At 35.4% G+C, this 17,376-nt stretch overlaps 1 protein-coding gene across 4 annotated transcripts in view; it reads right to left on the bottom strand.

Annotated features, from left to right (window-relative positions):
* Positions 1-3,049: 3,049 nt before the first annotated feature.
* The window catches only part of LOC121300176 (electrogenic sodium bicarbonate cotransporter 1), a 101,910-nt gene continuing 87,583 nt past the window's right edge, over positions 3,050-17,376 (bottom strand). For all 4 annotated transcript variants that reach the window (XM_041228674.1, XM_041228667.1, XM_041228683.1 and 1 more), the window contains 8 exons: positions 16,085-16,263; positions 15,200-15,272; positions 12,366-12,434; positions 10,823-10,996; positions 10,106-10,267; positions 6,530-6,626; positions 4,920-4,999; positions 3,050-3,136 (listed from right to left, as the gene is read on the bottom strand). In XM_041228674.1, the coding sequence (XP_041084608.1) occupies positions 4,956-4,999; positions 6,530-6,626; positions 10,106-10,267; positions 10,823-10,996; positions 12,366-12,434; positions 15,200-15,272; positions 16,085-16,263 (798 nt within the window). In that variant the 3' untranslated portion in view covers positions 3,050-3,136; positions 4,920-4,955. The remainder of the gene's footprint in view (positions 3,137-4,919; positions 5,000-6,529; positions 6,627-10,105; positions 10,268-10,822; positions 10,997-12,365; positions 12,435-15,199; positions 15,273-16,084; positions 16,264-17,376) is intronic.

Raw genomic sequence — 17,376 nt, 5'->3', positions numbered from 1 at the left:
GTTTGAACCCTGTAATCCCATACTCAGAGAAAAGTAACTAAGTGGGGTCTATTGTTTCCGATTTCAGAACTATTTTGCTGTCTGTTTTAAGCAGTGTCTGACCTTGGCATTTAGAAATATGATACTTTACCTTATGTCAAGTCATGCATGAGGAATGCAGTGCAATTTGGAAAAGTGTGAACTGGCCATTTTTTTTCCCCCAGGAATAATAATGATGGCATTCACATGACATTAGACGCGATTGGAGCAGGCTCCTAACTATTTATAGTCTCACTTCCTATTACTATTAATGCTCGGTTAAACAGGCAATTTTCTGAGCTGAATGTCTATTACGATTTTAATTTTATTTTGGTGACCATACAACTGAAATTCTTTCCTGGACTCCCTATTATTCACCTCCTAAAAAAAAAAAAAGGTCTACAGTAATTTCCATCCATGTTCTTGTCTCATTGTAAAGCTAACGAACCATAATGACAAGTGGAATCTCTTCTATTCCCTTTCATTGGGATTCCAGCTGTCTCTTTCCAGCTGTCGCTGTGTGTTAGCAGCACGCAACATGTTTGAGCAACGGCAATATTTTGTCAATTTCATTTCACACACACCATGTGCCAAAGCCAGCTGTTAGACGAGAGCAACATTTAAATTTAGAATTTAATCTGTTTATGGTCTTGAATATATCGAACCAATGCTCCTGTGGAACACAATATCATCCCCAATTATCCCCTCACCACTTTTACAGGGTTGTGTATTTTCCATTTTGTTTTAGGTATACAAAGTAGACAGCCATGGCAGACAGGAACACATTACAGTGTTTATGAGCGCATGGAAAAACCAATGCAAATGGGCTAGTACAACAGTGGGCTTCTATGAAAAATATACAGCCAAGCTAAAGCTAAGTCAAAGGACAGTGTCATGTGAAAGGCCAGTGGCAGTTCAGCATTGTGTATATGGTTTGCATTAACCCAGGTATGGTTATAGGACAGGTTTATTAAACATGGGGGGCAGGGGTATGGTTGAGCAATACACACAGAGAAACTGACAAATACAACATCTAAATACCTTTTCCATGGAAAGTTTACACAAAAAAATAACAGGAGCACAGTTAAGTGCATAAAGTCAGTTTATTTTCAATATTCATTTTGTTTTAAAAATTAAATGCTAAAATAATTTCACTTGTGTTATTTTTTTATTCTAAAATGTCACAATAAAAAGCAATGAGAACATGGTCAGATATTAATATTCTAGTATTATGTTTATGCTTCATATTGCAGTCATTTTAGAATAAGTCATTTCATCTTTTCATTTGTCGAACATGCTCATATATTTAATTCTCATTTTTAAGATAAACTACCCCCTCCTCCATAAATTAATTGTCATCCATATGGTTAATATGCATATCAAAGTGCACTCTATAGTACAGAACTAACAAGGTGCAAAAAATAATAATAATAATTTGATTGTGGAATGAGGTTTACAGAAAACAAACACAAAGATCATATTGAACTGGGTATAAACTTTCAAAAAATACTAATGACGTAATAATAAAGGGAACTTTTTTTTTTAGCCCAAAGCTAAAGTATTAACTGTACAATATTACAAGTACACATACCCAGTTTATTAAGAAGACTAACTGGAAGACTTTCTTCAAAAGACAGCTGCAGGTCAAACACCTTGTAAAGATACAGAAAGCATGACACCGGAAACAGAGGATACAGTGCGTTTAGAGGATGCAGTAGTAGACGGACTGCATTCCTTACTCAGTTAAAATCAGGATGATGTCACCATTTGTGGTAAGATTAACACATAATAATCAAATATGAAATAAAAGGAAAATCACTTCTGTTATTTAACAAAAAAAGTTAGATACATTTCTGGATCGTCGTTTACGTATTTTAAGCCACTTAGGTACACTCTTTCTGCATTTGTACAAATCAAGTATTAATTATGAGAAACGTCCAAAAATAGACTACAAATATAATTATTATTGCAATACCGCAAAACGCTTTGAAAAGGTTTTTTACCAAAAAGTGGCACTCGCTAAAGCAGTGTGTGAAGCCAAATTCAATCCCACAATTTGGATGCTTCTCAGCACTGATGCATTGCTTTTTGGTTCACCAATTATCTAACAATACTGTATTGAAATGATCTATGTGATTAAAAAACAGCAATAAAATACAATCAATCTCTTCATGCTTGCACAGTCCAGAGAAATCATTATTTTACAATTAAAACTTATTTTAACACACTTAACCTTAAGAATTATATTATCTCTATATCACAAATACTGCTTTTCATATAATATATTTAATCTCTCTGAATATTGTGTTCCAAAATCATTTTAAAAAGACGGACAACGAATGTTAATACTCCTATGTCCTATGCCCTGCCCTTAAAAGAATAATAAAAAAAGAATAAAACAAAAGTGTTCACTATGTTTGTTTTTTTTTGGTTTGTTCCCCCCCCCCAACCCCCCCTCCAAATACCTGGCATCTAAAAACAGAGGTAGAACTAAGAAACTGGTCAGATATTTTTTTTCCTGCTACAGGAAAATGTAAGTATTAAAAATAAGAAGAACTGCAGGTTGGGCTTCAAAGCCCACTGCCATGCATGTTGAGAAATGACTACCTGAAATGTAAATACGAACTACGGCATCACATACAAATTAAATTTTGCATAGTAAGGGATATTCACAAGCTGACTGGAAGAGACAGTGCTTAGTACAAGTACGGCAGTTTCTCACATTTAAAAAAATTGTCTAGGGAGAACAGTAGCATGGAACCCACAGTGCAAAAAAAGTTAAAATACATTGTCTTTCCTGGGTAACTGCTGTCCAGCCGGTGGTCAGTTTATTCTATTAGTAGAAAACAGCACTGAAGGGGAAAAATAAAATGATTAAAAAAAAATATCCTTCCAAGCATCGCACCTTTGGGAAAGTGTAATATAGCATGCGTTTTGATTGTTTTGGAAAACATAGTGAGGAAAGATTTTTTGTTTTTGTGTGAGAGTTGGCTGGTAAAGGACAGCATGTACAAAGTGTGTAGATTACAGAGACGTCTCTGATCCTTGGCTCCCCCAGAAGAAACCACTGTCTTCCGGTTCCAGCTCTATTCTAATCTGAGGCACAGTTCTTGGAGGGCTGAAAGTAAAATAAGAAAAAAAATAAATTTTAAAAAAATGTATATATATATATATATATATATATATCCCTGCACCACCTGGTGGTATTGTAAATTACAGCCAGGTGCAGGGTATATAAAGAGAGCAGCCAGTGTGCAGAGGGCTGCTGCTGTTTGAAGGAGCCCAATTGAAGGTGTGATCAATCGTAATAAAAAGGTACTGTGTGAAAGCCTTTGTTTTTGTGAAAACGTAGTTGTAAAACTGTGTGTGTTGTTTTTATGCCAGATAAACGGCTTAGCCGTCCAGCGAGCTAGTCAGGGACCTGCATCAAATGTTTAGTGCTCGAAATGAGCTAGGTGTTTATTTTTGTTTTTGTTTATTTTGTATAATTAAAAGTGTGCATCAGCGCTTATTCCTTCAAATCCTGTGTGCTGGGTCGTGATTTTAGAATGGCAAAGAACCTGAGCGAACCTGTGTGGCGAGTTGCTATATATAATTTATATATATATATATATCAATATATATATAATATATATATATATATATATGATATCTATATATATATATATATATATATATACACGAATACGTATCTCTGTGAAGGTAAAGGGTTGAATATTTATTAAATCAAGTAATGGGTACAAGTAAATAAAAAATGTAAACACATAATGGGCCATATTCCCAGAGAGTTTATTCAGTCTTTAATTAACTTTTTTTTTTCAGTGGACACCTGAACATTTACCAAACTACAGCCAAACTATGAAGTTACAGACTTCAAGTCCTCTTAAGAACCTTCTTGTTTTTCATTTTGTAACGTGAACACAATTTTTTAAAAACGAGTTAATTAAAGAATGGAGGAAAAATATCTTCCTAGATGGTGATAAAATCTACTGTTTATATATCAACAGAAACAGTGGCCATTTATTTAAGTCAGGGAGCATTTAAAGACTATGTCCGACTAAGTTGTTTCATAGCAGTCAATACTAGAGATGTGCTTAAATGATTCTGATTTAATCCCAGTTTCATTCAATCAACAACTAGCTGCAGAATAGAAGAGGAATTCACTGATTTCTCCAAACATGAAGTCTTAATCATGTGCGACTATTCCTGCCCCAAGCTCACTGGTAAAGCTTGCAATTGGCTGCCCTTATATAAGCCAGCCTGCCCTTGGCTATATCTGTCTTGAGAATTAGTTGCACTCACAAGCAGTTTAAACAAAGAGGATATTAAAACGTACTTATATATTTAGGTGTGTCTGTTGATATCAAAACGTTTCATTATTTATTTTCTGATTAGAGTAATGTTTTATTATCTTAATGAAACAGGTTTATTTATTGTAGATACGATTTTATGAATTGCCAGCACGCTAAATGGGCAAATGTGTCATCTACAACTAGAGCTTTTTAAATGCCAGCAATTCAAGGAACCTGGCCTAGCACTATAACTACATTCAAAATAATCTGAGTTTACAAATTATAAACCTAACTTATGTAACTATTGTGCTTCTTCAGCTGTCTTTGTATTAGTATAAAGCTATAATACAATAGTGAATGCTACCAACAAACAAAAAAAACAACATATATGAATAACCACATTATATTTCAACAACTGAATAATTTAGTCAGTGATATCTACAAAGTTCCTTTTTTTGCATTCTTCATTTCTTCTTGGTACTTCTATAAAAAATATTGATAAAGAATGCAGCACTATTGTACATTCTACTATCTGCACACCCAAACAATAAACAATGTTATTATTAATGTGTGTGAATTTTGATTTGCCAGAACCATAAAGCTGCTTACCTTGACATAGAGTTAGACTTTATGAAACAAATCTGTTCAGCACGATGTGTGTTGCTCAAGGAAAGATGGTGTTTTTTCTCCTGTGGAACAGAAGAGATATGGTTTGAACGATTATGCCGTGCATGAATATGCATCCTGCTTAGCACACATGAAACTATTTATAGAATATCCAGTGCTCTTCAATTGAGCTTATATAACCAGTTTTAGCCAAAATGTAGAGGCATTTGGGTTACTACAGCACACTTCACTGTATGTATTGCATTTTTAAGCAGCCATTGGTCGATTTACTTACATCTCGTTCATTTTGTAAAAATACAAAATAATAAAATCAATAGTTTTTTTTCGAACATACTTGTCTAGTTCACTGAAGCCATTCCCTACATACAAGCACATGTAACATTCCACCAAACTGCTGAATGCCTTTGGAGGGGAGTACATACTACATATTAAAAAAAAAAAATACAAATAAAAACCAAGGGGAGAACACCAGATCAAAATACAAATGTTTTGAAATGTTTTAGCCTGATGGAAAAGAAGCAGAGTGTTTGAAAATGATACTACTTTTGCAGTGATTAATTTCCTACCCAAGAAAAAGGTGTTGCACTAATTTGAATAACACTCCATTTATGTGCAGTTGACATTAAAAAGAAAGGATTTTTCAAAATAATTAAATCAAAAGCATTTACCAGTATTTAACCAGATGAAAAAACAGAAATACAATACTCTGAAAAATTGCTCAGATGAACACTGTGTATAGCCTAGCTCAATAGACAGCTACAATGTACACTACAGTAGTGTGGATGTTAAAATGTGTTATATTATTCCAAGTTAAAACTTATTTGTCTTCTGATCTGTGTGAACCTTTATTTGTTTATTTTTAATTGCAACACAGTAATTCATGAAAGACTCCTCTATTTAAAATCAAAGTTTTATCATTCTTCATATGTTCAGTTATAAAATTTAAACAGCATGATCTTTGACTAAAGACTTTTTTTTTGTGAAACATTTTCTGTCCCTCTTATGTGATCATGTACCATTGAGAGATATATTATAGATATATATATATATATATATATATATATATATATTTTTTTTAATGCTTACGAGGCATGTAAACATTTGGGTCAATACCTTTCAAAGATTCTTTAGAAATCAATAATACTTTATGCAAGGTCATTCCATGCCAAATGTCACGGTCACGGAGTCAGGTCTACTCGTGTTATGTATGGGGGATGCTTCTGTACTCAAAATGTGCCTGTTCTGTATGTTGTACCTTTAATTGAAGTCAGTGAGCTTGGCAAAGAGTTGACGGAAAAGAGGGAAAAATCAACAGAGGACAAAAAGGAGAAGTTAGACACCAGGATAGCCATGTGAGAGAATTTGTGTGAAGCAGAATTAATCTCATGATGGAGGGTTAGGCAACAGCAAGAGACCTATTGATACCAAGAGGATGGCAGTTAGTGTTAGGCACAGACGGGACGACACAATCTGACAAGTATTACATATAAAAGCCATGGCCAGGGGATGAGTTGACAGTGATGGTAGCAAAGATACAGTGCCTTGCTTCAGCCTTCATCCAGTCAGGCAGGTTATGAGTTGGTTCTACTCACGGTCTGAGGTTTTGATATCACTTAAGAAGGGCTCTTGCTCCATCATGTCCATGGGGATTTTAATGCTGGGAACATTCTCTTTGTACGGATAGTCCGACTGTGGAGGAAATGTTTACAAAGCCTTAGAAAGCAGTCACTGAGCTCCAAGTACTGCTGGCACTCAGCTCCTTACTTTGTGGTAGAAGGCACACAGAAATGATGGAAAAACCTGCATTTTTGACAGACGCTGCCGTTATTGTATTTAATTGAAAAGGCACACCAAAAAATGAAGGTTAAATGAATGAAAAGTAGCAGGGCAAACTTATTTCTAAAACATTGCATTATGCTACATTAATTAATTGGGCAGTATGTTCTAGTGAACTACATGCTGTAATCTATTAAGCATTCACTTTATGTGTAGTTAGTGACCCCACGGTATATCCAAGCAATGTCACTACAAGACCCTTTTGGGAATGCATGTCAATATGCATTATTTGCTGGGCCTAGTCATATCCTGTCGCTGTCAATACTTCTTTTACAATTCACTCTGAGATAAGGAGTACTTTGTCTATGAATACATTTAGTGAAGCACACAAGGGATTTCGTTCTGAAGTGCTTGCAGAATTGTAGCCTACTTGGATCAGACCTGCATGTCACTTTGATCTTCTCATCTTAACTGATATATTGCTATACAATAAATCACATGGACTATATAGTGATGGGAGGCTCAGCAAAGTCAAGGCCCTGGCCTTAACAACCATCTACTGTTAATACTTAAATAACAAAAAAAATGCTAAGATGCTATAAAGCAAGAGCAAGTGTTAGAAATATATATATATATATATATATATATATATATATATATATATATATATATATATATATATATATATATATATTCAACCAAAATCTAATATTAGATAAAAGGGACCCTGAGTGAACAAATAACACAAAATGTTCATACTTAATTTATTTATTAATTAAAGTTATGCAACACCAAATGCCCCCGTGTGAAAAAATAATCACCCCCTTAGACTCAATAACTGGTTACGCCACTTTTAGCAGCAACAACTGCAACCAAACGCTTCCTGCAGTTATTGATCAGTTTCTCACAGCACTGTGGAGGAATCTCAATGGGGTTTAGGTCTATACTTTGACTAGGCCATTCCAAAACTTTAAATTTCTTGTTCTTCAACAATTCTGATGTAGACTTGCTTGTGTGTTTCGGATCATTGTCTTGCTGCATGACCCAGCTGCGCTTCAGCTTCAGCTCACGGAAGGATGGCCTGGCATTCTTCTATAGAATTCTCTGATAGAGCAGAATTCATGGTTCCTTCAATGATGGCAAGTCATCCAGGTCCTAATGCAGCAAAGCATCCCCAAATCATGACACTACCCACACCATGCTTGGTATGAGGATCTTACTGTGGAATGCAGGGTTTGGTTTTCGCCAGACATAACTGGGCCCATGTTGGCCAAAAGGTTCCACTTTTGACTCATCTGTCCATAGAACATTGTTCCAGAACTCTTGAGGATCATCCAGGTGCTTTTTGGCAAACTTGAGACGAGCATTCATGTTCTTCTTAGTGAGCAGTGGTTTCCGCTTTGCTGCTCTGCCATGAATCCCCTTTTTGCCCAGTGTCTTTCTGATGCATGAACACGGACCTTAGCCGAGGCGAGACAGGCCTGCAGATCCCTGGGTGTTGTTCTAGGGTTCTTTGTGACTGCCTGGAAGATTTTACGCCTTGCTCTTGGAGAGATTTTTGCACTCCTGGGAAGATTCACTACTGTCCCAAACTTTCTCCATTTGGACAATATGGCTCCAACTGTGGTTTGGTGGAGCCCCAGAGCCTTAGAAATGGCTTTGTAACCCTTTCCAGCCTGATAGGCATCAACAACTTTTTTTTCCCCGGAGGTCGTCAGGAATTTCTTTTGATCATGGAATGATGTTCCTCTAGAACCTGTGTGCTGACAACTTCACTCTGATGGTAAGGGCCAAAGTTAGTCAGATTTACATTGGGCAGGGCGGGCCCAAATCAGGCCTGATTGTTAGCCATAGTATTCAAACAGCTGACCCTAATTATCCCTTTAATTGGGCTGAGTTAACTAGGGGGGCAATAACTTTTTCACACCTGAAGACTGCTTGTTTGATTACCTTGCACATCAAAAAATGAAAGCAACACCAAACTTTGGTGTCATTTTTTCTCTCAGACTCCCTTCTATATACTACTACAACCAACAAAAAGATCTAACCAAATTCAATGTAAAAAATGTGCAAAAATGCAGAAAATCAGACAAAGGGCAAACACTTTTTCACGGCACTATATTCTACATAATTCAGAAAAATTGAAAAGTGTTTAAGGCCCCAGTTGTAGCATTCAAAAGAATCTAATTTAGGTGATATTCTAGTTCACAGTAAACATAAAAGAATAATTGACAGAATAGGTTCTACAAATACTTGCACTAGTACATGTAAAGTCTGTAAATACATGGACAAAAGTAGAAATATAATTAAACATAAGAACACCACATATCCACTAAAAACTAATACCTACTGTAAAAATAGCAATGTTGTTTATGGAATAGCCTGTGAAAAATGTGATGAAATAAAATATGTTGGACAGTCTGGAACAACTTTATATAAAATAATTCAGAACCACCTTTTCATTAATTAGAAATAAAAAAATGAATGAACCAATAGTACAGCACTTCACCAGTCAAGGATATGACATAAATGATGTAACGTTTGTAGTATTAGAACAGCTAAAATTAGATAATGCGACATATAGAAGAATAAAAGAAAGTAAATAGATAAACAGACTAAACACAATTATGCCAGCGGGACTCAACAGAAAAGAATGAACTAATTAATTCCAATAAATACATAAAAGTTAAAAATAATTAAATAAACAAAATTAATTCAAAAGTTGTGCATGCTGATGCGCTGGGGAGACCATATCAAGGCTGATCCTCAGAGCCAGCATTGCATGATAATATAAATATAAGTTTATATAAAATAATGTTAATTAGAATTAATATAGATTTAAAGATATAAGTAAAAGTGATGTCACATATAGAACACCATTACATCATGTAAGAATAAATCATGGATTTGAATATAAACAATAACAAGTAGTTGTCATGCCGTCAAACACCTATAAATATCTCCAATGTTTTGATTCAAACACAGGCTCCCCTGAGAAAGATATGTACAACATATCGAAACATTGGGCAGCTGGCTCTTTGAGCCAATATTATATATATATATATATATATATATATATATATATATATATATATATATATATTTTACATGCAACAAGAACAGACATGAAAGTGACAAAATACTGTGATAGCTCTCAGTCATACACCATTCCATAGATACTACATGATCTGTATATTAAAAGCTGGCCACCTCAAAACAGACCCAAGACTCAAGAAACATAGAAGTAGTGTTATTCTTATACTGTAGACCTGAGCTGTGTGAAGGTCCAACACAGACTGACAGATAAGTACGTAAGAGGCCTGCACTCACTAGCAGCATTAACACATATTGCACAATAAATAAACCAACTGTTTCCAAGAAATGTTTCTTACATCATCAATGTCACTGTCTATGCTCCCTTTCTTCTTCTTCTTTTTCTTTTCATCTTCCTTCTTCTTCTTGTCTTTTTCTGGAATTACGTCATCCAGGAAGCTGAGGTCATGCTGGGAGAAAAGGTAGTCCATAGCCTTCCGCACAGCCACGAGGGCCAGGATCTGTATCGACCACAACTCAGATCTGTTAGCCCAAGCTCAAGGAAGACTGGCTCTTATCCAAATGTTATTATCCAAATTACCTCAGCTTACATTTCAAAACCAAACACTAAAGGTTGTTAGTTACTTTAGAAGACAACCAAACTGTATTGTTCTGGAATGGATCAAACATCTACACATATAGTACCATGTATTCTTCTGGTTTCACAGGCCCTAGTTAGCACTAATCTTGGAGTAATGTTACCTTAGGTAAGTCCAAGATTAGTGCTAATCGGGCTCTGTGAAACCAGATGACTGTCGACTAAATAAAGCATAACCTTACTCTGCACTAGTATTAGTGAAGTATTACCTAGTACTCCTCTTCTTGGTTTTTAAGTTCTTAAAGCAGCTAAATTCCCAGAATCGCTCAATAGTCAAAAAGAACAAGGTTAATGAAATCAAAAAGTTCAGTATACTGTGCTTTCTGCTCAGAACATACTGTAATTAGTTTTAACAGCTCATGGTGACCTTTATTTGGCAATGTGCTAGATGTAAATGAATCCCCTATACAGCACTTACCATGACTGGGAAAATAATGGCAGCCACGGTTGACTTGAGAACCCATAGCAGGGCCAGACAGAGCACCTGAATGAAAGTAAACAAGTGGATTCGACGAAGTGGCACATGCCGCAGGTAGATAAAATCCGGCTGATGTTTGGCTGGCATTAAAAGCAGCTGCAAGCGATCCATGAACTAAAAACAAAAATGCTTGTTATTGAGAAAATGTGCTTCATCCCTTTGAAAAAAACACCTCCAAAAAAAAAAAAAAAAAACCAAAAAAAACAAGCACGAGCAATAGCTTTTTTTAAATGAAGATGATTATTTAAACCTCACAAAACAGATACACACAGAGACAATATCTTACACAAGACTGCTAATATGCATGCAAGACTAGCTGTCAGGAAATGTTGATCTTTCATGAGAAATTAAACTCAAAGTTGAGTTCGCTTAATGATGCTTTTGTAGCATTGTACTAGTCCTACTTAGTAAATACTGGTTACCACAACAGTATGTGAACAATTATTTAACAATCATTACAAATTGGCAATAAACAAACTCAGAATGAAATAACTGTACTGGTACTCTACTGAAAATAGACTACAGTGACATCTTCTTAATGTCTTTATTAGTATAAAGTAATTAGATAAGTAAACTGTAGGTAAAAGTGGAAGTATAGCATACAAGCATGCATGGGAGCTTCTACTTACAAGTTCATATACATTTATAGCTATTAATCAATTGAAGAAGCAGAGTTCTGCAGCTATAATTCAGTAAGCGTTCCTTAAACTATTGTAAAGGCTATTAACTATAAATTGACCAACACATGAAATTGAGAAATAAACCCAAGTTTGTGATGTGCAAATCAAAACAGTCAGATTGAATAAAAGGAGTTGAAACAGGAAAGATATTCAATCGAGATATATGGCAGGTAGATTTTAGCGTTTGAATGAACTGGTTCTGTACAGTAAATAGCTTTGGTTCTAGTTCGGTTTAACAAGCTATACCCTTATAATTTTAGAAGAGCCGCTAATACACCTACTCCATGAATATGTACGCAGTGCATTGATTGGACCAAGTCAACTGTATGGGCTACAAACTGTGTACAATTTCAGTTCATGTTGTGTGCTCAGAATAACAAGCATTAACTGCTTTAATAGTATTATTCTTCTGTGCAGGAGAATAAATGGCCATGTTAGTGTTCTTACTGATTAACTTAATCACATGAAGAGCTCCCCCCATTCCAACAAATGAGCTGCAGAGTTGGCACTTCACGTAAAAAATGCCTTTCCATTACCAATAATAATACCAGTTATGTACAAAGGAACTTTGAACACCACCTGAAGTGCATGATTGTATGATGAATATGTCTGGATCTAAGCCCTTACTGTCTGAACTAATATTCAAACTCATTAAAGTAATCGGCTACAATAACTACCCTGTGATCATTTTTGCATAAAAAACAAGACCTGATCAGCAGCACTTGCTCCCTGGTTAATGATTACTTGCTCCTGAGCGCCCTCCATGCAAGTCACAATGTAGGTTCTGTATGACAGTCTCTCACCTGCACATTATTTAATGAAGCAACACCCATGTAGAGGAAAACTCCATAAAGAACTGGCATTGGGATGAACTGGAAAACAAAACAAAACAAAAAAAAAACAGGAGAAAATCATTAGTGACCAAATTAACAGTTTTAATACTACTATACACATAGTTGGGCAGTATCGAAAATACACATAATTAAAATACGTATTTTCATTACATTTGGATTTTGTAAATTGTAATGCAAATGCCAATTTAGAAGTATTTTGTATCGAAAATACATTTCCTGAGTATTTTACCCAACCCTGACTGTACAACATTAATTATAATCCATAACCTGTAGAGGTGTGCTTTTCTCTGCTTAACTAATGTCCTTGATAGTACATTAGTTGTGGGTTTGTACCCCATAGCACAGGTAGTCAGGAGCTTTTCAATCCCACTTTAAATGCGTTCACTAAACTCATGCAAAAGCTGTACAAATTCACTGACTAAATCTAACCACACGGAGGCAGACAGTACTTGATAATACACATCACACTTACACAGTAAGGAGAAAAGATTACATCATTGCAGTGACTAAATATATTTACCCAAATAAAATTATGTTCAGTTATATATAAGTAAAACAATTCTTAAAAAAAAAAAGAAAAAATCTAAAGTCACTGCATTTGTGTATTTGATCATACAGTACTTTAAACATAACAAGTGAGAACCAGAGGGATAGAGAAAGATATATACAGTTGCCACCTCTTAGAACGGGCACGTTTGTGTTAATGTGATTCACCTGCAGGAAGTGGCGGATGGTATAAACTTCCACGCAATAACCTGACATTCAAAATGTCCCCCAATCAACAGTACAGTAATCAAAACAAACAAGCGTGTATGTGTTTAAAAATCTTGGTAACACTTTATAATGCGTAAATAGATATTTAACTGCATATTAATTTAATGTTAATTTAATATTTAATAAATATGCAATAGCTGGTTTCTTGCTAAGTGTTAACCAAATGTCGATTGAAAATGTAATTGCATTTCTATGGCAAGTAAAATTATCATTTAGAGATATCTCAGATTAATTTATAGATATCTGTAAATATTTGACAGATACCTCTAAATATGTAAAGATATCCCTAAATCATTTTAAGATATCTAAAATTGATTTTGAGATATATTTAAATACTTTTCAGATATCTGTAAATCATTTAGAGGTATCTCGAAATAACTTATTTTATTTAGAGATATCTCTAAATTATTTGAAGATATCTTCAAATAACTTCCCGTTTATTTAGATATCTCTAAATAACTTCCTGTGAAAATGCTGTTTTCAATGGATTTCCTCTCCATTTAAAGAAATCTTCAAATCAACAGGAAGTTATTTAGAGATATATCTAAACGATTTAGAGATATCGCTAAATGAACAGGAGGCTATTTGAAGATATCGTCAAATGATTTGCAGATATCTTTAATTGAACATGACATTATTTGAAGATATCTTCAAATGATTTAGAGACATAGAGATCGAGACAGAGATTGAAGTTGATAGACCCCACAGACGAACAGGATTTACTTAAATACTGTAGCACCGAGTTGCGGGGTTTCCAGGATATAATGAGACAGACAGCAGTTGCGGTTCAAAGCAGTATGAAACCGCTGTATTTATATTTTTTTTTTTTAGCTTTTAGTGAACAATGGCTCGCGTTCCTCTCCGCTCACTTGCAAACGCAACCTCTCTCAATTCTCCTGCTACCAGATCCCACCTCTCTCCTTCAAACTGTCATTTCCTCATACACATGCATCCCTCCCCCTTTTTCACATATTCGTCCAACACTCCTCTGACTGGTCGTGCCAGACCTGCTCCCAACCCCCTCAGTGACGCACACACACAGGCACACACAAACACATTATTTAAAGAGTACTCCAATCCCCTTCCTGAAAGTACAGACGGCAAACTTTCCATGTTTTCTAAAAATTCCCAATTCAGTTCTATATCCGCATGCTGCTCCATAGCATGCCGCTTACAATCGCAGCACGCACGCTTACATCATCGGTGTATGCTTCAGGCAGAGTCATCCAGAACGTCAAGGTCGAGGACAGTTCAGATGACAAAGACGTGGAGTTCGGCGGTTTCAAATCAGATGATACAGATTCCACAGTCTGATTGACAACAGTTGCCTGTTACGCTACAATCCATATTATTATTATTATTATTATTATTATTATTATTATTATTATTATTATTATCAATAATTTTATTTTTTAGACCCTGCACAAGCTTGTAACTAAGGCATTTTTTTGTATTGAACATTTTAATTCTAAGGTGTTACTTTGGACGCTACGTTAATTTATCATTTTGTGTTGTGTTTTCACCCTGGACGCTCCCATTTCTTACTTACAGAGACTATGTAAAGGCATCATTCATGTTTTATTTTTTAAATGTAGAGACTTTAATTCTAGCATTTTTCACCTAAAAAATGTGTTTTTTCATGATGTGCTTTTGCACTGCACACTGTCACTTTAAAGTTTAATGTTTGTTTGGTGAAAATACTTGAAATGACAAAACAGTGGACATACAGCTGCAACATTTATCATATGTGTTTGTTGCTTGTTCAAAGCCAGGCTTTCTTTAAAAAGGCCTACCTGGCATGTATTTGATGTTTAAGAAATCAAACCTACAAAACACTAAAAAAAACTTACTGTCTAGTTCTCCACTTCTTGCTTTAACCTCACACATGAAAACATCTCATTTTGTGTTGCAAGCACATTTTGGTTAGGCTTTCCTGTTGGACCTTTTGAGTATTCTCACCTAGGCAATGTTAATGTAGCTTTAACCTATGAAATAATGTAGAAGTATACCTTCAGAATTGGAGCCATGAAGACAGACACACCAGTCAGAAGAAAGACAATGGTCCCAGTCACTCTTTGTTCCCTATAAATACACAAAGCTTTGTTCATCATGCTACAATAGGGTTGTTTTCCTCTTGAAAAACAAGGCTGGTAGAGGAAAAGTACTTTTATTTATATACCCAGGACCACACTTTAAGAGTATTCTAACAGCTAAGCGTTTTTCTCTGTATGGAGGTAGTATATGCTAAGGTAATAAGCTACTATTGTAAAACTTCTGAGAGATTTTGTAGTTCCAAAATAAAGCATGCTGATTTTTCCTATTTAAAACAACATCATCTCTCAGATTATAATGATGTTGTCACGCTACATCCACACAGTATAGGATCCCATGTTATTTGGTTTTGCTGACAGCTATATTATTAGAGCATCTTAGACAACTGAAATAAAGTCGTAGGCTCACTTCAGAGTGCACTCATATTTAGTGCTTGTTAAATTGTTCTGGCATAAGCAGGAAAAATGTAAGGCTGCTCCTGCAAACACTTGTCGAGGCTCTTGTGACATTAACTGTTTGTATTCTATAAGCTTTTGGGCTCAAAGACTTGACAGAGAATATTTGTCATAATTAGTATTTTAGTGTGTTCACATGTACATTATGAGGTAGGTAAAAATCACCAAGGGATCCATCAGAAGTACTCAGATTGAAGTAGCGTCAAATTATTTGTTTTTTCACCTATTTCATGTTATTTGTTTACATTATTCAGTCTGGTTCCAAGTTCTGTCGCCCCAACACTGTCTGACACACAGAAAAGTTATAAAAACGAAAGAGAGAATTCCAAACTCAGAAATACTTCTGTACATATACATTAACCTGCATACAAACAGTGCTTCTCTTACCTAACTCCCAAAAACTTGGGTTGCTCTCCAGGTGCTGAGGTTTCTGTCTCCATTTTCAAGCTGTCAATGTGGGCAATTGAGATCACAGTAGCAGCAACGTACCAGGGCAGTGCCATGAACGAACACACTATTATCAGAATGGCTACCCAGAAGAGATCCAGGTGGTAGCCAGCACCTTTCTGTGAAAATGAAAAAAAAAAAACAGGATTATCTAGAACAGTTTGTAGTTTCTGAAAATACAAATACAAAATATAAGAGAGACAACAAACTGTTTTTAGTTTATGAAAATACAAATACAAAATATAAAAGAGTCAAAAAAACTCTGAAAATGGAGTTCCACAATTTGCTCATGTACCCTTTCTTATGCAGTGGTTATGTGTTATAAGGCAACTGAAAGTTACTGGATTATGCTTTAGTGTGGGTATGGTGGCCACTTGTATTTTAGATCCAATCCCCACTAAATTCCTCACAGACATTTTTAATGATCTGTGTCCCTTTGTTTTGGAAATTATAAATAAATCCTTGTCAACTGGAATAGTTCCTGATGCTTTTAAAACTGCCCTGGTAAAGCCCATACTCAAAAAAACATAACTTAGATCTGACTATTTTAAGCAACTTTAGACCTATATCCAATTTACCTTTTGCCGCTAAAGTTTTAGAGAAGGTGGTAGCTGGCCAACTCAATATATTTCTTGGTGATAACCAAATACTTGAAAAGTTTCAATCAGGCTTTAGATCTGGTCACAGTACAGAGACTGCCCTCACATATTCATTCTGGTTCTGTTAGATCTAAGTGCAGCATTTGATACCACTGGTCCATGGTATTTTAACCGATCGCCTTGAAAGTTGGATAGGGCTATCAGGACCTCTTTTAGGCTGGCTTAGGTGATACCTTACGGACAGGCATAGCTTTGTTTCAATAGCAGACTCTGTATCACAATTATCTACTATCTCCTGTGGTGTCCCCCCCTGCTCCATTCTGGGCCCCTTACTGTTCTCCTCATATATGCTACCACTGGGCATGATTATCCGTAAACACCACGTATACTTTCACTGTTATGCTGATAACACGCAACTTTACATCTCTGTAAAACCTGGGGATATATCGGCTGTCTCCACCCTAATTGCATGTCTGTCAGAGGTGGAAAGCTGGATGTCTTAAAATGTTTTGCAGTTAAATTCATATTTAGGTAAATATAATTAAAATATAAATTCCAAGGCCAGAAACCTGAGATTTGTAATTGATTCTGATTTATGTTCCGAGGCTCATATTCGCAAAAACACTAAAAAGT

This window comes from Polyodon spathula, chromosome 2, assembly GCF_017654505.1.
Source record: "Polyodon spathula isolate WHYD16114869_AA chromosome 2, ASM1765450v1, whole genome shotgun sequence".
NCBI classification, from domain to species: Eukaryota; Metazoa; Chordata; class Actinopteri; order Acipenseriformes; family Polyodontidae; genus Polyodon; species Polyodon spathula.
This window is presented reverse-complemented; position numbering and strand designations above follow the sequence as displayed.